Source organism: Paroedura picta, chromosome 6, assembly GCF_049243985.1.
Source record: "Paroedura picta isolate Pp20150507F chromosome 6, Ppicta_v3.0, whole genome shotgun sequence".
Lineage (NCBI taxonomy): Eukaryota > Metazoa > Chordata > Lepidosauria > Squamata > Gekkonidae > Paroedura > Paroedura picta.
Window position 1 is genome coordinate 122,065,555 of NC_135374.1, and position 27,866 is coordinate 122,093,420.

General features: G+C 45.0%; 1 protein-coding gene across 4 annotated transcripts in view; it reads right to left on the minus strand.

The window, feature by feature from the left end:
* UVSSA (UV stimulated scaffold protein A) overlaps positions 1-27,866 on the minus strand; it is a 96,473-nt gene that overhangs the window by 26,606 nt on the left and 42,001 nt on the right. For all 4 annotated transcript variants that reach the window (XM_077344032.1, XM_077344030.1, XM_077344031.1 and 1 more), the window contains 3 exons: positions 11,660-11,810; positions 4,819-4,953; positions 3,856-4,039 (listed from right to left, as the gene is read on the minus strand). In XM_077344032.1, coding sequence (XP_077200147.1) covers positions 3,856-4,039; positions 4,819-4,953; positions 11,660-11,810 — 470 coding nt within the window. The remainder of the gene's footprint in view (positions 1-3,855; positions 4,040-4,818; positions 4,954-11,659; positions 11,811-27,866) is intronic.

A 27,866-nucleotide genomic window follows, 5' to 3' on the forward strand; every position in this document is an offset into this window, starting at 1 on the left:
AGCTGCACTGGATGAGTTCAAATCCCCTGGGCCGGATGAAATGCACCTGAGAGTGCTCAAAGAACTTTCCAGACAACTTGCACAACCTTGTCCATCATCTTTGGGACCTCTTTAAGGACTGGAGATGTCCCGGAGGACTGGAAGAGAGCAAACGTTATTCCGATCATCAAAAAAGGGAGGAAGGATGACCCGGGAAACTACAGACCAGTGAGTCTGACCTCTGTTGTGGGGAAGATAATGGAGCAGATATTAAAGGGAGCAATCTGCAATCATCGGGAGCAGTGGTCCAGAACCTTTTTTATCACCGGGGACCACTCAACGCTGGGGACCACCCACCAGGGACCACTCAACGCCTTTTACTGAGGCCCGGTGGGGGGGGGGAGTTTACTCCTCTACTGTCAACCACTGCCCTAACGCTCTCTGATCGCTATGGTAATGTTTAAACATCCCTTCAAAATAGGATACAGACATGCTACAACAATGAACATAAGGAACATTTTATTTTCATGGAAATTTTAACTCATGACAATGACAAATCAATGGGAACCCTGAGCTTGTTTCTCTGCAACGAGATAGTCCCATCTGGGAGTGATGGGAGACAATGACACCCAAAGTGTGTTGTAAAGGGCCGGGGGGGGGGGGGGAGAAGGCGTCCATCGCGGCCCACCTCCAATTAGTCGAAGGACCACATGTGGTCCACGGCTCACAGGTTGGGGATCGCTAATCTGGAGGACAATTTGGTGATCCAAGGAAGTCAGCATGGATTTGTCTCCAACAGGTCCTGTCAGACCAACCTGGTTTCCTTTTTTGAACAAGTGACAGGTTTGCTGGATCGTGGAAATTCGGTTGATGTCGTTTACTTGGATTTTAGTAAAGCTTTTGATAAGGTTCCCCATGATGTTCTGATGGATAAATTGAAGGACTGCAATCTGGATTTTCAGAGAGTTAGGTGGATAGGGAATTGGTTACAGAACCGCACTCAAAGAGTTGTTGTCAATGATGTTTCATCAGATTGGAGGGAAGTGAGTAGCGGGGTACCTCAGGGCTCGGGGCTCGGTCCAGTACTTTTTAACATATTTATTAATGATCTAGATGGAAGGACTACTCATCAAGTTTGCAGATGACACCAAATTGGGAGGACTGGCAAATACTCCGGAAGATAGAGACAGAGTTCAATGAGATCTGAACACAATGGAAAAATGGGCAAATAAGAACAAGATGCAATTTAATAAAGATGTGTAAAGTTCTGCATCTGGGTCAGAAAAATGAAAAGCATGCCTACTGGATGGGGGATACGCTTCTAGGTAACACTGTGTGTGAACGAGACCTTGGGGTACTTGTGGATTGTAAATTAAACATGAGCAGGCAGTGTGATGCAGCGGTAAAAAAGGCAAATGCCATTTTTGGCTGTATCAACTGGGGCATCACATCAAAATCACAAGATGTCATATCGTACACGGCACTGGTCAGACCACACCTGGAGTACTGTGTGCAGTTCTGGAGGCCTCACTTCAAGAAGGACGTGGATAAAATTGAAAGGGTACAGAGGAGAGCGATGAGGATGATCTGGGGCTAAGGGACCAAGCCCTATGAAGATATGTTGAGGGACTTGGGAATGTTCAGCCTGCAGAAAAGGAGGTTGAGAGGGGACATGATAGCCCTCTTTAAGTATTTGAAAGGTTGTCACTTGGAGGAGGGCCGGATGCTGTTTCTGTTGGCTGCAGAGGAAAGGATGCGCAGTAATGGGTTTAAACTACAAGTACAACGATATAGGCTAGATATCAGGAAAAAAAATTTCACAGTCTGAGCAGTTCAGCAGTGAAATAGGCTGCTTAAGGAGGTGGTGAGCTCCCCCTCACTGGCAGTCTTCAAGCAAAGGTTGGATACACACTTTTCTTGGATGCTTTAGGATGCTTAGGGCTGATCCTGCGTTGAGCAGGGGGTTGGACTAGATGGCCTGTATGGCACTTCCAACTCTATGATTCTATGATTCTATGAGTCCTGAGGACCTGGTGAGGAAGGCTTTAAACTAAGTCCAACGGGGGAGCGAGAAGATAACTGTAGATGGGAACACTGCAGATTTAAAGGGAATAGCATAGTCGGAAGGGACCTCTAGGGCCATCTAGTCGAACTCCCTACACACTGTAGGAACTCACAACTTCCTGCCTATCCATTTTGACCCCTATTTCATGGCCAAGTGACACCCCCCCCCCCAATCCAGACTTCAGCCTGGCCTAGAGGAAATTCTCCTACCATCCCACAGTGGTGATCAGCAATTCCTGGATATGCAAGGAAGGGCCGCAAGAGACAAACACTGGCACATCCCTTCCTGCCCACCCACTCACAATCTGTCTAGGTTCATATGCAAGGAACTATTAACTTAGAGGAAAGTTCAAAAACTAAAAAGCTGAGGTAATTCTATGAAGGATTACAATGTCTCTACACTAATGCGCAGAGAATGGGAACCAAGCATAAGAACTAGAAGTCCTAATAAAGCTGTGGTTCTCACACAAGGAAATGTCAGAGCTTTACTCTGCACTGGTTGGTCCTCACTTGGAATACTGTGTTCAATTTTGGTCACCACAACTGAAGAAAGATGTAGAGAAACTGCAACATGTCCAGAGGAGGGCTACAAAGATGGTGAGGGGTTTGGAGACCAAGTGGTAGAAGGAAAGGTTGAGGGAGCTTGGTCTGTTTAGCCTGGAGAGAAGACGGCTAAAGGTGATATGATCACCTTCAAATACTTGAAGGAATATCATTATACAAGATGGAACAGAGTTCTTTTCTGTTGATCCAAAGGGCCTGTCCAGAACCAAGGGGTTGAAATTAATTCAAAAGGATTTTTGGCTAAACATCCAGAAGAAGTTCCTGACAGAGCAGTTCCTCAGTAGAACAAGCTTCCTCGGGAAGTGGTGAGTTCTCCTTCTTTGGAAGTTTTTAAGCAGAGGCTAGATAGTCATGTGACAGAAATGCTGATTTTATGTACTTAGGCAGATGGTGAGTGGGTGGGCAGGAAGGGATGTGCCAGTGTTTGTCTCTTGTGGCCCTTCCTTGCAGACCCAGGGAATTGCTAATTGCCACTGTGGAATGATAGGTGGATTTCCTCCAGGCCAGGCTGGATTCTGGAGATTTTTGGCAGAGGGATCAGTTGGGCATGATATTGGGGTCACTGTGCGTTGGCAGGTAGTTGTGAGTTCCTGCATTGTGCAGGGGGTGGGACTAGATGACCCTGGAGGTACCTTCCAAGTCTACGATTCGGGATGATATGGAAGAAATATGTGACACTCGGCCCCATCTTTTATCTGCTGTGCTACCAAGCAGGCTGCAGGGACAGCTTGTTCGCCACATTGGAGAGCCTCTGGTATGGCTGCCTTGCAAAGGCCCCTTCCTATTCACAGGGAACCTCCCTTGTCAACCACCCAGGAGACCTGAATGTGCACAGGAAGTAGGCAGAGGCAAAGAAGGGGAGCTGGCTAGGAGGTTTGCAAGAATCACAGAGGCTGATGGCTCTCTGAGGTGACCTGGAAAGGAGGATCTTAGAATGAGTGCCTACATTAAAATGCTGAATAGGACTTAGAATACTGACAGTTTTCATGTACCACATTTGTATCCTGCTGTTACCTCTCCATTTATATTCTGTTCTTTTCCTCAGGAAGATCCAAATCAATTTATATGGTTATCGTTACAATAATGCTGGGAGGTCTGACCAAGGAGCCTTCATGGCTGAATGGAGATTTGATCTGAGATTCTTCTGGTCCAAGTCAAACTTCCCAATCTCTACATCACACCATAAGGATTTGTAATGACAATTAAAATGAGAGCTCTCTCAACAATGGACCCTCCGGTTGTACCTACCTTAACTCTGTCCTGCCTCCCACACAGGCTCCCGTTGGGCATTGGGGCCCGGCATCTGTGCTGGACTGGCTCAAACGTGCCAGCAAAAGTTATGCATCTAGTTTTCAGCAACCCGGCCACATCTTTGTTCTCCACTTCTTCTTCCATCTCATTGGGTGCCCAAAAGCGATGCTGCGATGAAGCTCTACAGAACAAAACACAATTTACCAACAATTATTTTATGTTGTTCTCTGAGCACCGACATCTGACTCATAAATCATACCAGAATTCCAAAAGATACAATATCATACTTAATACTTCTTTCATTTGATTTTTCGTATCTAAATGAACTTTACATTTATCACTACTGAAATTCATTTTAGTCCAGTCTTCAGGCCAGTCAAGATCATCCTGTTTTCTGATTCTGTCTTTTGATGTGTTTTCTACCCTTCTCAGTTTAGTATCGTCTGCATATTTAAGAAGCACCCCCTCTATTCCTTCGTCCCAATCACTTATGAATATGTCGAACAACACAGGGCCCAGGACAGACCCCTGAGGCTCTCCACTTGTCACTCTTCTCCAAGAAGATGGCGAACCATTTACAAGCACTTTTTAGGTGCAATCTGTCAGCTAGTTCTCGATCCACCTAACAGTAATAGAATCTCTACCACATTTTACCAACTTGTCAACAAGAATATCACGTGGAACCTTATCAAAAGCCTGACTGAAATCTAGGTAAACTACGTCCACAGCATTCCCCTGATCCAGCAAGGGAATAACTTTATTTTACAAAGAGATAAGGTTAGGCTGACATGATTTTTTCTGTTGTTTAGAGGCAGCACATAACATAACATCACACTCTTTCCATTTTTATTTATGACTGCCCAAGTAATCAATCTATCTATCTACCTTTCTTCTAAAAACTTGCATGTAACTGATAAAAATAAAGGAATAATTCTAGAATAAAATTTTGAATTCATTTACTTAAGAATCTTGCCAGCAGTTGGTTGTTCTTGTCCCCAGTAGAGAAGATCTAACCCGAAAGGTACAACTGGAGCTTTAGATTTCTCTTCTCCGTGTTTTTTGTTGTGCTCCTCTGTAGTTGCCAATTCAGAATTCCTGGATGTGCAGAATAAAGATAATTATTGCGAAAACAAAGCATGAAAGCCACAATTAGGAACTGAAATATATTTTCAATATCTTTTGCTTGTGTATCATGTGAGATCTACAAAGAAATTCTACCATCTTAGCTGTTTGTCACAAATATTGCAATATGAACGGATTATAATAATTCACCATTTTTTTGATATTCTAAAGCTTAGTTTGCTTTAATCAGCACTCACTTTGTGCCTCATGGAAAGCATCCCTGTAACCAGCAGCATCCAAAAGAGCTGCCTGACTGCCAGGGGACGAAAGCTCCACCTCCTCCTTCCCACTTCCGCTTGTCCCCTCCTCTCACCTTGCCTCTTTCCCCAAAGCACTCTCTCTGTCTCCTCCCTCTAGTACCTCCATGGGTGCTTCTGTATTGTTTGAGCGGCTGCTCATGGCTGGTCCTCGGCCCCTTCCAGGGCATTCACAAAAACTGCTGGGACCACTATCCAAGGTTGAGGGGAACCTGGAGAACCAGAGCTGCGAAATCGGGGTTGGGAAATACCCGGAGAGTTTGAGGGTGGATGGAGCCTACAGAGGGAAGGACCTCAGCAGGGGAAATACCAGACAGTCCATCCTGAAAAGCTCCATTTTCTCCTGGAGAGCCGATCTCTGTCATCTGGAGATCAGTGGTAATCGTACAAGATTTCACCTGGAAGGTAAATGATCTGGAGACTGGGAAACTTACAAAAAACCCAAAATCAGAAGTAGAGCCACAGATGGCAAGTGGAAGAGGCTTGGAGGCTGTCCAATGGGACAGGAAGTGGAGACAAAGCTAAGGAGAGAATACGACACACAAGAGAATCACAGGGCAGATGAAAATGTACAGCAGCTTCACCTTCACAAAGGAACTTGTCCCTAAAAACTGCCTTCTTTGCTCTGTGGGTGCGATCTGTCAACCAGTTGTCGATCCACCTATCAGCAACAGGATCCAAACCGCATTTTACCAACTTGTCAATAAGAATATCAAAAGCCTTAATGAAATCAAGATAATCTATGTCCACAGCATTCCCCTGATCTAACAAGGTAGTAACTTTCTCAAAAAAGAGATAAGGCTGGTCTGACATGATTTGTTCTTGAGAAAGTCATGCTGACTCTTAGTAATTACAGACATCTGCTCTAGCTGCTCAAGGACCAACTTCTTGATTATTTGGCCTGAAATTTACCCAGATCCTCCTTTTTCCTCTTCTTGAATATAGGGATATTTGCCCACTTCCAATTTAATGACACTTCACCTGTTCTCCAAGATTTGTCAAAAATAATGGACAGAGGCTCAGAAATTATATCTGCAAGTTCTTTTAGTACACCTGGATGCAATTCAGCAGGCCCAGAAGATTTGGTTTCATGTAAAGAAACCAAGTGTTTACGGGTTTCTTTCCAGGTTTAAGGCCCTAAGAAGCCTATTTGGATGTACAGAGAACTTCAAGAAAGAAAAGGGATATGTTCAGGAAATGGAGGGAAGGACAGAGCTCGAAAGAAGAGTACCTACAGGTTACTAGGCACTGTAGATCAATCATCAGAAAGACCAAAGCTGAGAGTGAGCTAAGATTGGCCAGGGAAGCCCACTGTAACAAGAAAAGATTTTTCAGTTATGTGAGGAGCAAACATAAACTAAAGAATCATAGAATTGGAAGGGGCCATACAGGCCATCTAGTCCAACCCCCTGCTCTACGCCGGATCAGCCCTAAGCATCCTAAAGCATCCAAGAAAAGTGTGTATCCAACCTTTGCTTGAAGACTGCCAGTAAGGGGGAGTTCACCACCTCCTTAGGCAGCCTATTCCACTGCTGAACTACTCTATTCCACTGCTGAAATACTCTGGAGAGCCAGTTTGGTGTAGTGGTTAGGAGTGCGGACTTCTAATCTGGCATGCCGGGTTCGATTCTGCGTTCCCAAGGTCACCCAGCTGTGCAACCAGCTGGGTGACCTTGGGCTCGCCACAGCACTGATAAAACTGTTCTGACCGGGCAGTGATATCAGGGCTCTCTCAGTCTCACCTACCCCACAGGGTGTCTGTTGTGGGGAGAGGAATGGGAAGGCGACTGTAAGCCGCTTTGAGCCTCCGGGCATGGAAAAGAGGCATATAAGAACCAACTCTTCTTCTTCTTCTTCTTGACTGTGAAAATTTTTTCCCTGATATCTAGCCTATATCGTTGTACTTGTAGTTTAAACCCATTGCTGCGTGTCCTCTCCTCTGCAGCCAATGGAAACAGCATCCTGCCCTCCTCCGTGACAACCTTTCAAATACTTAAAGAGGGCTATCATGTCCCCTTTCAACCTCCTTTTCTCCAGGCTGAACATTCCCAAGTCCCTCAACCTACACCTTCATAGGGCTTGGTCCCTTGGCCCCAGATCATCTTCATCGCTCTCCTCTGTACCTTTTCAATTTTATCTACGTCCTTCTTGAAGTGAGGCCTCCAGAACTGCACACAGTAATCCAGGTGTGGTCTGACCAGTGCCGTATATAATGGGACTATGACATCTTGTGATTCTGATCTGATGCCCCTGTTGATACAGCCCAAAATGGTGAACTTGAACAACCATTGTCCATCAACTCTGGGACCTTTTTAAGGACTGGAGATGTCCTGGAGGACTGGAAGACAGCAAACGTTATTCCGATCTTCAAAAAAGGGAGAAAGGATGACCCGGGAAACTACAGACCAGTAAGTCTGACCTCTGTTGTGGGGAAGTTAATGGAGCAGATATTAAAGGGAGTGATCTGCAAACATCTGGAAGACAATTTGGTGATCCAAGGAAGTCAGCATGGATTTGTCTCCAACAGGTCCTGTCAGACCAACCTGGTTTCCTTTTTTGAACAAGTGACAGGTTTGCTGGATCGTGGAAATTCGGTTGATGTCGTTTATTTGGATTTTAGTAAAGCTTTTGATAAGGTCCCCCATGATGTTCTGATGGATAAATTGAAGGACTGCAATCTGGATTCTCAAACAGTTAGGTGGATAGGGAATTGGTTAGAGAACCTCACTCCGTCCGGTACTTTTTAACATATTTATTAATGATCTAGATGAGAGGGTGGAGGGACTACTCATCAAGTTTGCAGATGACACCAAATTGGGAGGACTGGCAAATACTCCGGAAGATAGAGACAGAGTTCAATGAGATCTGAACACAATGGGAAAATGGGCAAATAAGAACAAGATGCAATTTAATAAAGATAAGTGTAAAGTTCTGCATCTGGGTCAGAAAAATGATAAGCATGCCTACTGGATGGGGGATACGCTTCTAGGTAACACTGTGTGTGAACGAGACCTTGGGGTACTTGTGGATTGTAAATTAAACATGAGCAGGCAGTGTGATGCAGCGGTAAAAAAGGCAAATGCCATTTTTGGCTGTATCAACAGAGGCATCACATCAAAATCACAAGATGTCATAGTCCCATTGTATACGGCACTGGTCAGACCACACCTGGAGTACTGTGTGCAGTTCTGGAGGCCTCACTTCAAGAAGGACGTGGATAAAATTGAAAGGGTACAGAGGAGAGCAATGAGGATGATCTGGGGCTAAGGGACCAAGCCCTATGAAGATATGTTGAGGGACTTGGGAATGTTCAGCCTGCAGAAAAGGAGGTTGAGAGGGGACATGATAGCCCTCTTTAAGTATTTGAAAGGTTGTCACTTGGAGGAGGGCCGGATGCTGTTCCCATTGGCTGCAGAGGAAAGGATGCGCAGTAATGGGTTTAAACTACAAGTACAACGATATAGGCTAGATATCAGGAAAAAAAATTTCACAGTCTGAGCAGTTCAGCAGTGAAATAGGCTGCTTAAGGAGGTGGTGAGCTCCCCCTCACTGGCAGTCTTCAAGCAAAGGTTGGATACACACTTTTCTTGGATGCTTTAGGATGCTTAGGGCTGATCCTGCGTTGAGCAGGGGGTTGGACTAGATGGCCTGTATGGCCCTTCCAACTCTATGATTCTATGATTCTATGAGTCCTGAGGACCTGGTGAGGAAGGCTTTAAACTAAGTCCAACGGGGGAGCGAGAAGATAACTGTAGATGGGAACACTGCAGATGGCCTGTATGGCCCCTTCCAACTCTATGATTCTATGACGACCCCTACAGTGATCCTGGGCTGCAACTCCCAACCTTCATCACCTGATATGGTTTTGCCTGAAGAAGTCACCCACATGTTGAGCATGATTGCCCTTACAGGAGGAGACTGAGGAGAAGTAGGAATGGAGCAGTTTAGTTCTCTCTTCATCACCTTACAATGTCACTTCCCTGTCCCCACGATGGTCCTGCCATGTCCCTATTCTTTTTTCTACTTTGAATATAACTAAAGAACCCTTTTTTCGTTGCTTTTAGCATTTCTTGCTAGCATAAGCTCATACTAAGCTTTAACTTTTCTAACACTCTCCCTACATGTATTGGTTATTTGTTTATATTCCTCCTTGGTTATAAGGTCCTCCTTCCATTTCCCAAATAAGTCTTTTTATTATTCAATTCTTTTGAAAGCTGTTTGTGTAGCCACCCTGGTTTCTTTAGGTTCCTCCCTGTTTTCCTTCTCAAGGAAATTATCTGCGATTGTGCCTTCAGTATTTCACTTTTGAGAAACTCCCAGCCTTCTTGGACTTCAATCTCCTTTTCTGACCACAGGATTCTACCCAACATAATTTGAAGTTTGTTAAAATTTGCTGTCCTGAAGTCCAGCCTGTATAAGTGACTACGTACAGCTTTTCTCTTCCCCAAGATGACAAAGTCCAAAATCACATGATCCCTACTACCAAGCACACCCACCTCGTCAACCAGTTCTTCTGTATTGGTAAGAATGAAGTTTAAAACAGAAACCCCCTGCTTGCCCCTTCCACTTTCTGGGAAATGAAGTTGTCAGCATGACAAGTCAAGAATTTATTGGACTTTTCATTTTTAGCACAGCTGGTCTTCCAACAGATACTTGGGTAAATGAAATCTCCCATGACCACTAGGTCCAGCTCTCTGAGAACTTTGTAATCTGGTTCAGGAGCATCTCAATCATGTCTTCTGCCTGGTCTGGAAGTCTGTAGCAGACCTCCACCATAATACCACTATTATTTCCTACTCCTTTTATTTTTACCCAAAGACTCTCAGCTGTATTCTCATGCTCAGACACATGTATTTCTTCACAAATATATATATTCCTAACACATAGTGTTTCTCCTCCTCCCTTGTCTGTCACTTTTAAGTAAGTTGTACCCCTCAATCCTGCTATTCCACTTGTGAGAGTTATCCCACCAGATTTCTGTAATGCCTATTAGATCATATTTCTCTTCCTTTATGTCAGGGTTCGAGGGATCCGCTCCTCTTCTTTGCTCCGCCACGGTGTCGGCAGACGGGAAGGCAGGTCAGAACAGCACTTGAGGCAGATAGTTGTCGTCTCAGAATCGAGTCCACCGGGAATCCCAGACTGGAACTCCCAGGTTCGTGATAGTTCCTTGCACTATCCCGAACCCCACCTCTTCACCGACGCCGACCTCTCCCATTAAGTAGCTTTCTAACCTTGCATCCCCCGCCCACTGAACCCTTAAAGGGGAAGCTCTGGCGTCTTGCATCCGTCGTTTCTCTCTTGGGCGTTTCCTTGCCCGGCCAAGACCGTTCCTCGTCCCTCCCTGGTCTTCTAACTGTAAGCGCTGTTCCTCGCTGGGGACTCCCACTGCTGAGGACTCTCTCAGACCTGTCTCCGCAGGTTTGGGTAAAGTTCCGGGTGACACGCGTCTTGCTGGTGGGGCCCCGGGTAGGAGCGGTGAAGATGGGGAAACCCCGACACTTTATTAGGACTTAAAGTTCTTCCTGCTATTTTCCTATACTCTGTGCATGAGTTTACAGGCATCGTAATCATGAGTACCCCAGGGTTTTAGTTTTTTAAAATATTCCTGTAAGTTAATAGTTCCTTGCATGAGTGCCATTCCTTTTAAATCTACAGTGTTCCCATCTACAATTATCGTCATCGAACTAGGCTTTGGATGTACATTTTGCTCCCCCACTGGACTCAGTTTAAAGCCGTCCTCCCGAGGCCCGCAAGACTCTTCACAAATACATTTTCCCCATCCTCATGAGGTGCAAACCATCTCCTGATATAAGAACCTTGAACTTAGAAGAACCCAAAACTTAACCGATGACACCAATGACATAGCCAATCATTTATCTTCATTATTTTTCTTTCCCTTCCTAAGCCTCGGCCATTAACAGGAAGGACGGATGCAAACCCAACCTGTGCTACCTTCACTCCCCCCCCCCCCCCCCCGGCCATGTAGTCCCACTTGACACACTCCATACGGCCCTGGGTAGTATCATTTGTTCCTACATGAATGAGTTCACTTATAAAGGAAAAACAAAAGTACCTGTGAACTTGAACAATTCTCTCAGGATGGAGACAAGAAGATTGAAGTTAACTGTTTTTTAAAATTAGGAAATTAAGATTTTTCCCCCCCACAAATGCCACTGTTCAATTAATTGTTTGCCCAAATTCACCAGCATGATGGTATGATAGAACCTGATGCAGCAAATATTTTTTCTGTATCAAAAACTGAAGGGACAGGCCCCATGCCTTCTCAATAATCTCAATAAAGAGGAAAGCAAGATTATTATTATACTCCATAGTTCTAAGCCGTGATTCTAACGTAACTGAAAGCATTTTTTCAGTTTGAGAAGAATAAACTTTGTCACATCAAAATAAGAAATTACAACCTGGTATTTGGAGATTCCGTTCTGGGTAGTTTATCACAGACCATTTTCCATGTTGCAGAAGCACATGTGGGATCAAGTTCGTCTTCTTTAGGTTCTCTCCCTGCTGCAGTCTCCACTTCTGCAGTTTTTGGAGGTGACAGAGGCTCCAGGCCTATCACAGGAAAAGCAAAAATGATGGTAAACATCCTTTTTGCAGCCATGTTATCTGTGAAGCAAAACTATGCATCTGAAAAAGAGAAATGGCTACTTTGAACAGCAATATTAAAACTCACAACTACCTGCCCATCCACAGTGACCCCAATTTCATGCCCGAGTGATCCCTCCACCAAAAATCTCCAGAATCCAACCTGGCCTGGAGGAAAGTTACCTGCCACTCCACAGTGGCGATCAGCAATTTATTTATGTGTTATTATTTATTTATTTATTATATTTATATACCGCCCTCCCTGGAGGCTCAGGGCAGTTTACATTGAACTTATGAACCATACATAAAACAATTTGCATTAATCACCAAACAATAATATTAACAACAGTGGGTATAACAATTAATAATACAACAAATAAAGTTGTAACAGTACACAATACAATATAACAGCGCAACAGCGCAATGGCACAACAGGTCCAGAGCGCTCTGATGGAGTTCTGGGGTGGGGGGAGCAGGGGCCCTTCATTCGCTGTTGGTTATGCCTGGTCTCAACCAAATGCCTGGTGGAGGAGCTCCTTTTTGCATGCCCTGCAGAACTGTTTAAGTTCCATCAGGGCCCTGATCTCCTCTGGGAGCTCATTCCACCAGGTGGGGGCCAGGACAGAGAATGCTCTGGCCCTGGTTGAGGCCAGGCGGACTTTTTTAGGATCAGGGACCATTAGCTGGTTGGTGGCGGTGGAGCGTAGAGCTCTTTTGGGGACATAGGCAGGGAGGCAGTCCCTCAGGCCCTGACCGCAAATGGTCTTGAAGGTAATTACCAGAACCTTTAGTCTGATCCGGAATTCAACTGGCAACCACTGCAGTTGATGGAGAATGGTCCAGATGCTCAATGCAGGATCAGCCAAAAGCATCCTAAAGCATCCAAGAAAAGTGTGTATCCAACCTTTGCTTGAAGACTGCCAGTGAGGGGGAGCTCACCACCTCCTTAGGCAGCCTATTCCACTGCTGAACTACTCTGACTGTGAAAATTTTTTTCCTGATATCTAGCCTATATCGTTGTACTTGTAGTTTAAACCCATTACTGCGCATCCTTCCAGAGTATTTGTCTCTATCTTCCGGAGTATTTGCCAGTCCTCCCAATTTGGTGTCATCTGCAAACTTGATGAGTAGTCCTTTAGACAAAAATCCTTTTGAATTAATTTCAACCCACTGGTTCTGGACCGACCCTTTAGATCAACAGAAAACAACTCTGTTCCGTCCTCAATATAGCAGCCTTTTAAATACCTGGTGATCATATGACCTCTTAGTCACCTTCTCTCCAGGCTAAACAGACCGAGCTCCCTCAACCTTTCCTCTGATGACTTAGTCTCCAGACCCATCATCTTTAGGGTTGGGTGCTTTGGCATCCAAAGCAGCCATTTGTACCTGAAGCAGCCAGCGCTGCATCATGGGGGGAGGGGGGGAGGCACGGGTGTTCACCCGCCAGCACACCGGTGCCTGCCCCTTCCCTCCCCCCCATAGCACAGCGCTGGCTGCTTCGGGAGCGAAGGGCTGCTTTGGATGCCAAAGCGCCCAACCCTAATCATCACCTTCATATCCCTCCTGTAGACATGGTCCAATTTCTCTCCATCTTTCTTCAGTTGTGGTGCCCAAACCTGGACACAGGACTCCAAGTGAGGTCTTACCAGAATGGAGTGAAGTGGTAATATTACCTCACGTAATCTGGACACTTTTTAGCTACCAAGTCAAACTGCTGACTCATGTTCAGTCTACTGGTCTACTAAGACCCCCAGATCCGTTTCATACATACTACTGCCAAGACAAAACTCGTCCATCCTATAGTGATGCATGTTTTTCCAACCGCTAGGCCTGAGAGGAGATGCTTCAGAAAAGCTGGCCTTGTAGAAAATTGGATTATTTCCCATTAGATCCATAGTCTGTAATAATACTAATTGTCATTGTTTTGTATAGTCATTAAGCTGAATGATAACTAGCATGTGTTCTGTGCCATTGTGGGGAAGCAGAGACAGCACATACCCTGCTGCTGACCCCATGGAAGCCGGTCCCCGGAATACAAAGAAGCCCCTTTGGCTCTAGGGGGAATAATCACTCTTCCTTCATATTGTAATTGTTACAAACTGAAAGTAAAAGATGTCCCCATCCAAGGGCAATTCCCATGTGAATGATTTTGGAAATAATATTATAATGACTACCCCTAACACCAGAGTGAAACAATGAAATCAGAGTCCACTCAGGCACCTTTAAGACCAACAAAGATTTATTAAAGGCATGAGCTTTCGAGTGCAAGCACTCTTCGTCAGACTACGAACTACCATCATGACAGTGGGAATATAGAGCAAAAATAGTGAAAGTTCTCTTGACCTATCAGAGCAGAATCCAAACAATGAATCTGGTATCTGACCAACCCAATACCATCCTAAATATTTATCATCTGTGTATGTGCCAATCAATGATGCACACTGTAAAAACATGGGGATGCAAAGTATTAAAACTGTTTCTCAAGCCCTGGGAGGGCAGGGATCACTGGATCAGCCATCTTTGCTGTTTTGCGCAAAATAAACTTTTCTCTTTGCTTCACCCAGAAGTTTTCTTCCCTGACTTATTTTGAATTATTGGAACTTTTGTTATTTTGGCCTTTGTGCATTTGCACCAAGATTTTAGGGCTAACAGCCTTGGCAACCCAGGTAGGATTTCTGTGGTAATTTGGACCACTCCCAGACCGTAAACTGACTTGGAACTGATGCACCAAGTAAGCGCCTTAGCTTCCTCTCTGCTCAGTTTCTGGGTGTCTGGTTTTGTGGCTTTCTGAGAACTCCAGAGGGTCCCTTGCGCCAGGAGAGAACTTGGATCAAGCAAAAATTGAGGTGAGTGCCTCTTGCCGGCTAAAGGAAGCCCTGCAATCCATCCTGTATTCCAAATTGGGCAGCTCGTATCCAGCTTGGGGGAGGGGGGAGTTGGGAGGCTGGCTGCTAATCTGCTGCTGACCATGAGCAATTAACTTCCTGTGTCCTCCTCTCTTTAAACCAACCTACAACTGAGTGCTGGAGAAGGGAGAGCCTTGAAAAAAAGAACATTAAAAGAAAAAACAAAAGAAAAGAAAGACGATTTAAAAAAGAGAGAGAAGAGAAAACAAACATTTGAATGGACTTCCAGCAGCTTTTTCTTTTGGAGCTGCTAGCTGCCCTATTTGAGAACCAAGACATTAGAATTTTATTCTTAGTTATCAGAAGTTTTGGGTTTGTTCTCTGGGAGACCTGAGAGGATAGTGTGCCCTCAAGCCCCCAGGGAAGTCCGAGAGGAGGAACAGTGCCCGCAGGACTAGCTAGGTCCCGTCCTCCCCCCCCCCACCCGTTTTAGAGGGGTCTGAGGAAAGCGTGCCCTCAGGACTAGAACACTATTTCTAGTAAGGCCTGAGGAGGACGTGTGCTTAAGGCCGCTGGTAGCAAAGTAGACACCCCCTACCCACCTCATTTTAGAGAAGCCCAAGAGGAAGGCATGCCCTGACCACCTCAAATCCGTGGCAATTGGTTGAGCAGAGTTTCCCACTTATTTGTGTCCTTGTTTCTCTATGAGTGGGTGTGGTCTAATAAACCTTACTGCTCTTTTTGTCCACTGGAGTAGTCCAAGATTTGCATCAACGCTTGACCTGAACCTCTGCCATCGCAAGCCAAGATGGGGTGGGAACAAGAACAGTTGGGTCTTATATGCCACTTTTCTCTACCCAAGAGTCTCAAAGAAGCTTCCAATCACCCTCCTTTTCCTCTCCCCACAACAGACAGAAATTTCTCCCTATTGATGGCCCTGCAGACCACACTGAGACTGCACAGGAGATTGAAGATGAACTTACAGTCCTTTGCACTACACATAACCGACCGGGTGATGTCACATGATCCTGCTGTCTGGACCCTGAGTATCTGCAGGACTCCCTCTCCCAATATGTTCCCAGAAAACATTATGCCCAGCAAATCCCAACCTATTTGTTATCCCTGGCTCCAAATAAGTATGCCTGACCTTGCAGCTGAGATTTGTGCCCTGGCGGACTATTAAATTTCCACAGAGCCTGCAATACGGCGGTCCTCTGCCAGGCCTAAGGCTGTGGTCATGGCAGCCTGCATAGAATCATAGAGTTTGAAGGGACCATACAGGCCATCTAGTCCAACCCCCTGCTCAACGCAGGATTAGCCCTAAGCATCCTAAATCATCCAAGAAAAGTGTGTATCCAACCTTAGTTTGAAGACTGCCAGTGAGGGGGAGCTCACCACCTCCTTAGGCAGCCTATTCCACTGCTGAACTACTCTGACTGTGAAAAATTTTTTCCTGATATCTAGCCTATATTGTTGTACTTGAAGTTTAAACCCATTACTGCATGTCCTCTCCTCTGCAGCCAACAGAAATAGCATCCTGCCCTCCTCCAAGTGACAACCTTTCAAAAACTTAAAGAGGGCTATCATGTCCCCTCTCAACCTCCTTTTCTCCAGGCTGAACATTCCCAAGTCCCTCAACCTATCTTCATAGGGCTTGGTCCCTTGGCCCCAGATCATCTTCGTCGCTCTCCTCTGTACCCTTTCAATTTTATCTACGTCCTTCTTGAAGTGAGGCCTCCAGAACTGCACACAGTACTCCAGGTGTGGTCTGACCAGTGCCGTATACAATGGGACTATGACATCTTGTGATTTTGATGTGATGCCTCTGTTGATACAGCCCAAAATGGCATTTGCCTTTTTTACCTCTGCATCACACTGCCTGCTCATGTTTAGTTTACAATCCACAAGTACCCCAAGGTCTCGTTCACACACAGTGTTACCTAGAAGCGTATCCCCCATCCAGTAGGCATGCTTTTCATTTTTTTGACCCAGATGCATGCTTACTGGGCCTCCCTCGTGTCCGTGTCTCTCCCCCCCCCCTTCTTCTGATGGAGGCATATATCTGGTGGGCAGGAGTGGTGCTGACGGTGGGAACGGGTGGGGGGTATCTTGTTCTGGGTCTTGTTAAGTTTTTCATCTGTTTATTGAATTTTTAATTCTATGTTTTATTGCTTATAATGTAAACTTACTTATAATGTAAGCCAAATTAAAAATAAATAATATTACCAGGAAGAGTTCCAAGCACTGGCTTCCATGAGGAGTGTGCTCCAGGTGAAGCATTAGCACAGAACGTTCTTTGGGATGACCATCTTGCCTCACCTCAGGTACATTTGGAATCTGTTTAGTTTCTTGAACCTCACAATGTGTCATTCTACGATTTTTTGTGGAAATTGAGGAATACCAAAAAACATTAAGACGATCGATCATGACAACTGCAATCGACGTCACAAGAGCTACAATTTTGGAGCATTTGCTAAATGATCACTTGAGCCTGTCGAAAAGCAATGACAAACTGTTTACAATAAGTGCAAAATCTCTTTAGTTAAATAATCCGATACAATCCAACTGCAGCAGTATTGAACACTGGAACAGCAGAATTCTCCAAAAGATATTCCTGTATCGAATATACGCACTACCACCTGATCTTCAAAATACTTCTTGTTCAAATTTGATTTAAATATTTGCTTTGAGAAAAGTGTCGCAACCTTGTGTGTTTGTTTAAAGGGACCAACTAGCACCCCTTTGCCTGCAGCAATCAAACAGACAGCATTAAAGAGACAGATCAATAGGAGGAAATAGAGAGGCTGGGCCTTCTGCAGCAGGTTGGACTCCTGAATGCCGACTTTATTGATTTTTGCCAGCTTGGCTGGCCTGGTAATTAAAATGTAAATTTGAGAAAGAGATTATGTCCTGACAGAAATGGTGGGATTAAAGGGAGATAAAAGCCCCTAAATGAAATCTTAAAGAAATAAGGAGAACAACTTACATCAGCCATTGGGATTTAGGAGCAACAAAATTACTTCGCATTAGTATACATGTAATTGAAAAGAAGAGGGGAAACCCTACAGAGCTAGAATGTAAGTAGGAACAATATGAACAGAAACTCAGACTCATATGCTGTGAATGAAGAATGGGATTCAGAGGGATAGGTTGGGCATCTCCTCAATGCCCATCAGACATGGTTGTAATCTCCCCCCGCAGGGAACAGATGCAGCTTCACGTAACTTCTCACAAATCGTTTTTCATCTCTCACCATTTGCAATACAGCCCGGGTGGGGTTCCCCTGAAGAACCACAAGGCTAAAGCCCGTGGGAGCACATCTGTCTAAACTGTGCCACTCCTTCGAACCTCACCCAAACTTCCCATCTAGCCTAAGCAAATATATCCAAATTCCCTTTTTATCCAAAAAATGTCAGGCTGCTAACCTAAGCAGTCATGGGAGAGCTAAGAGACAGCTGAAGTGCTAAAGAGATGATACCTAGCCCAGAAACACAGGTCTAAGTCAGACAAGGGTGAGGTTCTGCCGCTCAAGTGACACACCTGCTTGAGCATTGGAGGGCTGCACTTCCCCACAAGGAGTATGCCTGTAGTCTGAGGGTGCCGTTGACTCCTGGCCGATGGCTGGAGGCTCAGGGTTCTGCCCAGGAGCTTCTGTGGGTCCAAGTCCATGGTAGGCAGCCTCAAGCTGGCCCTGAAGGATCTGCACGGTATGCCCTCTTGTGTCAAGGGCACTGCTGCTGCTGGCCTTTAAGGCTGAGAAGGGCTCTGAGTCAGCCCACTTGAGTCTGGAGATATAAGATGGGGCAGACATAGATATGCAACACAAACTGCTGCATGGAGGCAAAAATCAACTGCACCCCTGTTGATGTCTGTGTGGGAATCCACTGCCTCAAATGAGTATGCTCTCCTCTCTTGCACTTATGCACAACCGCTCTTACTAAGACACGTGTTATGGTCACCTCTTTCTATCTCTTAGCCAATCCTCTTTGAGGGGAATTCAAAATTACTTTCCCACCACCTCCTTTGGAAAACCATGGTGCACTTACCAGTTTCTGATTTAGTACATATAAAATAGGATCCAGCTGTCCTTTATTTTCTTTGCCAAGCATGATCTAATCTGATCTACATCCAGTTATAGAGCTGGAAGGGATCTTGAGGGTCATCAAGCACAACCCTCTGCACGATGCAGGAACTCACAACTACTTGTCTACACACAGTGACCCCAATTTCATGCCCAAGTGATCCCCCCACCAAAAATCTCTAGAATCCTGCCTGGCCTGAAGGAAATTCACCTACCATTCCCCAGTGGATATCAGCAATTCCCTGGGTGTGCAAGGAAGGGCCACAAGAGACAAACAGTGGCACATCCCTTCCTGCCCACCCACTCACAATCTGCCCAAGTTCATAAAATCAGCATTTCTGTCAGATGACTATCCAGCCTCTGCTTAAAAACTTCCAAACGAGGACAACCCACCACCTCCCAAGGATGCCTTTTCCACCGAGGAACCGCTCAAACTGTCAGGAACTTCTTCCGGATGTTTAGCCGAAAATTCTTCTGAATTAATTTCAACCCATTGGTTCAGGTCCACCCTCTGGGGCAACAGAAAACAACTCCGCTCCATCTTCTATCTAAATGATAGCCCTTCAAGGATTTGAAGATGGTGACTGTATCACCTCTTCTCTCCAGGCTAAACAGACCAAGCTCTGTCAACCTTTCCTCATATGACTTGGTCTCCAAACCCCTTCTCATATCCGTTGCCCTCCTCTGGACACGCTCCATTTTGTCTACACATTTCTTCAGTTTTGGTGCCCAAAAATAAACACAGGACTCCACATGAAGCCTTACCAGAGCAGAGCGGTTACATCACCTCACGTGATCTGGACATTATACTTCTTTTAATACAGCTCCAAATCCCATTTGCCTTTGTAGGCACTGAGCGACACTGCCGACTCATTTTCAGTATATGATCTACTAAGACCCCCAGATCCTTTTCACACATACTACTGCCCATCCTATAGTGATGTGTATTTTTCCTACCTAAATGAAGAACTTTACATTTATCACTATTGAAATTCATTTTATTCTTTTTGGGCCAGTTTTCTAGCCTGTCAAGATCATCCTGTATCCTGATTCTTTCTTCTGCCGTGTTTGCTACCCTCCCAGCTTCTACCAGGGCTTCTTTTAAAGGTCCATTCCAAACCCTGTGCCCTGTCCTTCTTTGTTTTTGCTAGTTTCCACTTCACTAACAAGGGCAGAGAGCCTGTTGCCACTTCTCCCTACCTTCATCTTGAGACACTGGATCAACTTCTGATTAAAAGACTGGCAGCTGGCAGGAAAGGCAGAGTTGTGCTCAACGGCTCCTACTGCAACACAAGAGTCATTCTAGAGAGAAGAGGAGGGTCTTCCAGCACTGGACTACTGGACCATTAATCAAGCCTTTTAAGAGACTAATCAGTAGGCCAAGAGTCACAACAGAATCCTGCCCTGTTAACATTCTACCAGGGAACAAACTGGAGCTCCAACAGCATTTCTCCTCAAAGGTCAGGCAGCCCAACAATATTATTAACAGTATTTCAATTTCCAACAGAAAATTTAGGCCCAAGGAGGCAATTAAGCCGGTCTCTGCAGATGTCTCTTTCCCAGCTGGAGCTGTTCACTCCCTTTCCTCCCTTCAGGGGTTTCTCAATGGTAAAAATGTCAAGAAAAGCTGGTAGAGACCGTCACTTGACTTCACCCCTTGCTGCTTCCCAAGCCTTGAAATAATAGGGAAATGGAATTATTCCTTCTGCTTTGCTTCTCAGGCATAGTTGTGCAGCTCCTAATGTGGCCTTGAGCAATGCTTCTTTACAGTGGAAGCTTTGTGAATTGCTAAAGCTGCCCACTTCTCATGAGCAACTCTTTGAACTATTCCCCTCAATCCAGATTTCTAATTTGACTCTGTTCAGAGTCTCACTGCATCTTTCAAATTTGAAGATGAGTTTTGCTGCTTTCTCAGAAGGTGTCTTATAGCAATTTGTGTGTGCCACTAAGAGTGCACATCTGGAGTTAGGACACAGTTTTATTCCAGATGCAAATCTTAAGCATCAGCTTTCTAGCACAGGAGTAGGAAGCAGAGAAAGAGAGCTAAAGTATTCTAGTAGGAATCTGGACCAAACTGATTCGTTATCTTCTTGGAGAGGAGTGAAGAGTGGAGTGCCTCAAGGATTTTGTCCTGGGCCTTGTGCTGTTCAACATCATAAATTATTTGGATGAAGGAATAGAGGGGGTACTTATTAAATTTGCAGATGATACTAAACTGGGGGGGGGGGTAGGAAACACCACCAAAAGACAAAATGAGGATACAGGATGATCCTGACAGGCCGGAAAAATGGGCTAAAATGAATAAAATGAATTTTAATAGTGAAAAAAATGTAAATTTCTGCATTTAGGTAGGAAAAATTAAATGCATCACTATAGGATGGGTGAGACCTGTTTTGGCAGTAGTCTGTGTGAAATGGATCTGGGGGTCTTAGTAGACCAGACACTGAACATGAGTCAGCAGTGTGACTCAGTAGCTAAAAAGGGAAATGGGATTGTGGGCTGTATTAAAAGAAGAATAAGAGCCTCTTGTGGCGCAGAGTGGTAAGGCAGCAGTCATGCAGTCTGAAAGCTCTGCCCATGAGGCTGGGAGTTTGATCCCAGCAGCCGGCTTAGGGTTGACTCAGCCTTCTATCCTTCCGAGGTCGGTAAAATGAGTACCCAGCTTGCTGGGGGGTAAGCGGTAATGACTGGGGAAGGCACTGGCAAATCACCCCGCATTGAGTCTGCCATGAAAACGCTGGAGGGCGTCACCCCAAGGGTCAGACATGACTCAGTGCTTGCACAGGGGACACCTTTATCTTTACCTTTTAAAAGAAGAATAATGTCCAGATCATGTGAGGTTATGTTACCACTTTACTTTGCTCTGGTTAGACCTCACCTGGAGTACTGTGTGAGTTTTGGGGACCATAACTGAAGAAAGATGTGGAGAAACTGGAGCATGTCCAGAGGAGGGCTATGAAAATGGTAAGGGGTTTGGAGACCAAGTCGTATAAGGAAAGGTTGAGGGAGTTTTGTCTGTTTAGCCTGGAGAGAAGGCGACTAAGAGGTGGTACGATCACCATCTTCAAATACTTAAAAGGCTGTCATAGAGAAGATAGAGCAGAGTTCTTTTCTGTTTTCCCAGAGGGTCGGAACAGAACCAATTGGTTGAGATTCATTCAAAAGGATTTTCAGGTAAACATTCGGTAGAAGTTCCTGACAGAGTGGCTCCTCAGTGGAACCTCAGGAGGTGGTGGGTTCTCTTTCTTTGGAAGTTTATAAGCATAGTCATCTGACAGAAATGCTCATTTTATGAACTTAGGGAGAGTGTGAGTGGGTGGGCAGGAAGGGATGTGCCAGTGTTTGTCCCTTGTGGCCCTTCCTTGCGTCTCCAGGGACTTGCTGATCGCCACTGTGGGATAGTAGGTGAATTCCCTCCAGGCCTGGCTTGATTTTGGATTTCTGGTGGAGGAATCACTTAGCCATGAAACTGGGCTCACCGTGGGCGGGCAGGTAGTTGTGAGTTCCTTCACTGTGCAGATGGTGGGATTAGATGACCCTGGAGGTCCTTTCCAACTCTATGATTCCATGAGATGGTAGGCAACAAATACCAACTCCAAACTGTCACCATTCCAACCTATAATAATACATTTAATGTTTCACTGAAGTCAATATGAAGAGTCCATTTCCTGCTATCAGCTTTTTAAGAGCCCCCCCCCCAGCCCTGTGACTATTTCCCTATGCCTGTGCTAACCCCAGAAAGCTGCATAGATATAGTAAGTATACAGCAATAGCCACAATGTCCAAGGAACTGTGCAAAGGAAAACTCTATTCAGAGCTTTCAGAAATATTCTACCTGCCAGTTCCATGCTAGCAGCATTGGGACAGATGACAAGAAGACAACCTGTGCTGGGCTGGCAAAAGGAGCGAGCAGACACAGTCCTGAAGCAGACTGATGTGTGAGCAGGGACTGGAATGTGGTGCTCTCTCAGAGAAGCCCAGTAGTTGAAGGCTCACCTTCAGGAAAGCAAGCTTTTCTAGCTGCCTATGTTGCAAGCATGAACAGTGTGGACCAACAATGACCAGTGCCTGCCAGAACACCTACTACTTCCTGCCCCAGTCATCTTGAGCTACGCTCCCACACCACACCCTTCCTCAAGCACAAGCCTGCTACCTAAACACCACCTGCTACCGACAGGGAAAATGAAAATCTGTCTGCACGGTGGGAGGGGAGGGAAGCAGTAGCAGCTAGGCATGCATTTGGGTTGGAATACGCTCTTGGTTGTTCCTGCCTGTTGAGGATTCCTCAAATCAGGCATCCCTTGGCTCTTACTCCAGGACCTCCTCCCTTGGCAAAACCAACCGGTGCCTTCCTGGGTACTGGCTTGTCTGGGATGTTTATTCCATTTTCTTCACCCAGGCATAATACAAAAAAAAACAACACCTGTAGGGAAGAATCTTTACTATCTGTAAAACCCCAACATATTTCGCATCGAGTTGAGCTATCACTTCAAATTCTCAGTATAACATTACTTTCCTTTTGTAAGTATTAAATTGAATGGTATTATTTCATTTTCTCTCCCCAGGTATCCCAGTCTGCTTGCTATAGAGGGAACAGGGACTCTGAATCTCAGAAATTACAACACTCAGAATCATCCACCAATGAATCACATGTGGTAACACCTTTGTTTTCATCTTTAAAGAGTTGTCCCAAAACTTCCTAAATATAATTTCCCACAAGCCATGAGAAATAAAAGAAATGTAAAGTGTTCATTCATTCTAAAGCTAAACACACAGGAAATTTAGATCACAATTTACTTTATAAGCAATTCACAAAACTTCCAGATCTCCCCATTGAAAATAGTTGCTCCAAATCCTACCCATCAATTCTGACAAAAGATTTTGGCATGGTATTCCTTCACTTCCATCCCTCTTGTCCATCAAATGTTCTCCCTCAAGGGGAAAGTAGGAGCAGTCATAGGGGAAGTGAAAGTGGGCAACTCTAGGAGGATGGAACTTGCTTCGATCAGTCACAAGGAGGCAAGTGGGAAAGTTCCCATTCAGCGGGTGACCCAGCAACAGGAGGGGCTTTTTACCTTCAGTTTCACTCCAGAAGTTTCTGAATCTCAAAGCAGCACTGGCAGCTCCATGTTACATTCAAGAACAAACACAAGATGTCACAATGAATGAATGAATGAATGAATGAATGAATGAATGAATGAATGAATGAATATCACTGTCTCCCTTGTGAAATATTTGTGTCGTCTCTAGATAAAGGCAGATAATAGAATGGTATGCAATAGGACTACAGAACAACATTTTCTCCGAAACAAGAACATTTAGACTGAATGAAATAGCACAAAATGGCTGCCCCCCTACAGAGATCAGGTGCAAGTGTAAATAAGGATTATACAAATGAGGGGTCATTAAAAAGCCTGGTAATGTTAATTTGGCATGACACCCCTAATGGGTTATGTCTTCACACTTCAGCTGCCTAATCACCTAAATTTTTTTGCAAAATCACATTTCATCTTGCATAGGCAAAGTCAAATGGACTGTCTTCCTCCCAAAAGATCTGAACGAAAAGTAATTTCTTTCCCTACTTCATTGGGATATTAATTAAAATACTGGTGCAACCTTCTTTGTCCTGTAAAGGGCTTTGTCATCAACAAATTGAAGGTATGAGTCTGAATAAGCTGTTTCTAAACCCCCTTACCGAATTTTTGGGGTATTATTTAAGGGGTATTATTTGGGGTATGATGATTACAGGCCAGAGAATCAGACCACACAGCAGGAGAAGCCAAGCCAGCCCCAGGGTTGGCTGGCTAAAAAATAATCAGTATTTTTCTTCTCATGTCTTTCTTTTGACATTTTAAGTTCCAATGACCCATTTAGCCGTAAAGGAGTCTGCATTTCTTTAAGGAAAACATGGCAGAAGTACTTGACCACTGCCAGCATATTCCTTGGATCTCTAACTACCAAAAGATAGAGGACTTTACTGTCTTTTAATACAGTACAGCGTAATTCAGTTTAAACAGGGGCAATCCATAGTTCAGGATAAAGGTTGCAATAAGGGCATTCCAACAGCATGTGGATCATTGAGTCAATCTTTTTCAGATCACACTGGCAAAGCCTATCTGAATAAGGTAAATGACAATCCATCCCATGGAGGCCATCATTCAAATATGCAATCATGAATGCTCTACGGTGACAAGGAACGGTTAGGTAAACTGAGATGGTTGGAGATGGAAGGATGCTGAAAAACTGGGTACAGCTTACTCTTTGAGCTTGTATCAGTGAGTTGAAGTTGTTGTTGTTGTTATTTAATTTATCGCCTGCTACTCCCAAACCAGCTCAAGGAAGTGGGTTAAAATCAAACAAAGATTTTGAGGTACAAAGTCCTTCTTGAACCCATTATGTTCCCACACAAGAATATTATTTGGGAATACCTATTTCTCTAATTTGAGCTACGAGTATGACATAATAGATTTTACACTAATGCGAGGACAAGAAAGTGACATTGTAACAGTCTACTGAACCTGAAAAAAATTCAGTGTTTCTGAAAAATCCCTGCTCCCAATACTGGCTTGGGATTTGGAATTTTTGGACATCCCAGTTTTTCAGGTTCAAACAATGTCGCTTCCCTGTCCCCGCAATGGTCCTATCATGTCCCTATTCTATTTCTTACTTTGAATATAATTAAATAATACTTTTTTGTTTTTAGTATTTCTATGAGCTTAGGCTAACAAGAGATGCTAAAAATAACAAAAAACAGTTCTTTAGTTATATTCAAAATAAGAAAAAGAATAGGAACATGGTACGACCATTGCGGGGACAGGGAAGTGACATTGTAAGAGGTGATGAAGAGAGGGCTGAACTGCTCAATTCCTACTTCTCCGCAGTCTTCTCTTGCAAGCGGAATCATGCACAATGTGACAAAATCATTTCACGTGATGAGGGATGGGAGTTGTAGCCTAAGATCACTGTAGGGCTAGTCCATAAACACCTAGTTTCTTTAAAATAAACCAAATCCACTAGGACAGATGAAGTGCATCCAAGGGCACTAAAGAACTTGCAAATAATTTCTGAGTTTCTGTAAATTCTTAGAGAACAAGTGAAGTGCCAGAAGATTGGAGGTGGGCAAATATTGTCCCCATCTTCAAGGAGGAGTATAAGAACAATCTGGGTAACTACCAACTCATCAGCTTGGTGTCTACAGCTGGAAAATTTTTAGAACAAATAATCAAACAGTCAGTCCTTGAGCACCTAGAGCAGATGGCTAAAATTACTAAGAGTCAGCATGGCTTTCACAAGAACATGTCAGACTAACCTTATCTCTTTTTTTATAAAGTTACTACCTTGCTAGATCATGGGAATTGCTGTGGACATAGTTTACCTTGATTTCAGTCAGGCTTTTGATAAGGTTCCGTGTGATATTCTTATTGGCAAGTTGGCAAAATGCCACATGGATCCTATTACTGTTAGGTGGATCAAGAACTGGTTGACAGACAGCACCCACAGGGTGCTTGTAAATGTTTCATCATCTTCTTGGAGAGGAGTGACGAGCAGAGTGCCCCAGGGATCTGTCCTGGGTCCTGTGTTGTTCAACATATTTATAAATGATTTAGATTAGATCAGTGGTCCCCAACCTGCGGGCCGCGGCCCGGTGCCGGGCCGCAAAGGCCACGGCGCCGGGCCGCGGCTCCCTCTCCCCGCCCCCCCCCCGCAGTAAAAAACTTCCCAGGCCGCAAGCTTGCGGCCCGGGAAGCTTCTTACTGCGGGGAGGGCGGGGAGAGGGAATCAGGGCCAGGCCGCGCCCGCGCGGCCCGCGGGTGTGGCCCGATCCGCGGGCGCGGCCCGATGCATGGGCGTGGCCCGCGCGGGCACGGCCCGATGCCCTGCCGGTCCCCAGCCTAATAAAGGTTGGGGACCACTGGATTAGATGACAGAATAGAGGGGGTATGTATTAAATTTGCCAATGACACTGAACTAGGAGGGGTAGGAAACATCAAATGCATCACTACAGGATGGGTGAGAGTTGTCTTGCCAGTGGTATGTGTGAAAAGGATCTGCAGGTCTTAGATCACACACTGAACATGAGTCAGCAGTGTGACTTGGTAGCTAAAAAGACAAAATGCATTTGGGGCTGTATTAAAATAATAGTGTCCATGTAACATGATGTTACCACTTTACTTTGCTCTGCTAAGACCTCACTTGGGGTACTGTGTTCAGTTTTGGGCACCACAAGGGCTGTCATATAGAAGATGGGGCAGAGTTGTTTTCTGTTGCCCTAGAGTGTTGGACCAGAACCAATGGGTTGAAATTAATTCAAAAGAATTTTTGGCTAAACTTCCAGAAGTTCCTGACAGTTAGAGCAGCTCCTCAGTGGAACAGGTGGTGGGTTCTCTTTCTTTGGAAGTTTTTAAGCAGAGGCTAGATGATCATCTGACAGAAATGCTGATTTGGCAGATGGTGAGTGGGTGGGCAGGAAGAGATGTTTGTCTCTTGTGGCCCTTCCTTGCATACCCAGGGAATTGCTGGTTTCCACTATGGGATTGTAGGTGAATTTCCTCTGGGACTGGCTGAATTCTAGTGATTTTCAGTCGAAGTAGAGCTGGGCGTCATCTGCATAATGGAGTCACCCAAGCCCAACCCCCTGAACTAGCTGGATGCATAAAGATGTTAAATAAGGTGGGAGAGAAAATTGTGCACTGCAGTACTCCACAGGGGAGTTGGCGCAATTGACTCTCTCCCATGGTGGCCCTCTGTTCATGGCCTTGGAGGAAGGAGGTCAGTCACTGAAGGGCTGTCATATACCAGCATTAGCAAGGCAGTAAGCTAGGAGCCTCTTGTGGCTCCTGACTGTTTGATTATTTGTGTAAGAGCCTCTTGTGGCGCAGAGTGGTAAGGCAGCTGTCTGAAAGCTTTGCCTATGAGGCTGGGAGTTCAATCCCAGCAGCCGGCTCAAGGTTGACTCAGCCTTCCATTCTTCCGAGGTCGGTAAAATGAGTACCCAGCTTGCTGGGGGGTAAACGGTAATGACTGGGGAAGGCACTGGCAAACCACCCCGTATTGAGTCTGCCATGAAAACGCTGGAGGGCGTCACCCCAAGGGTCA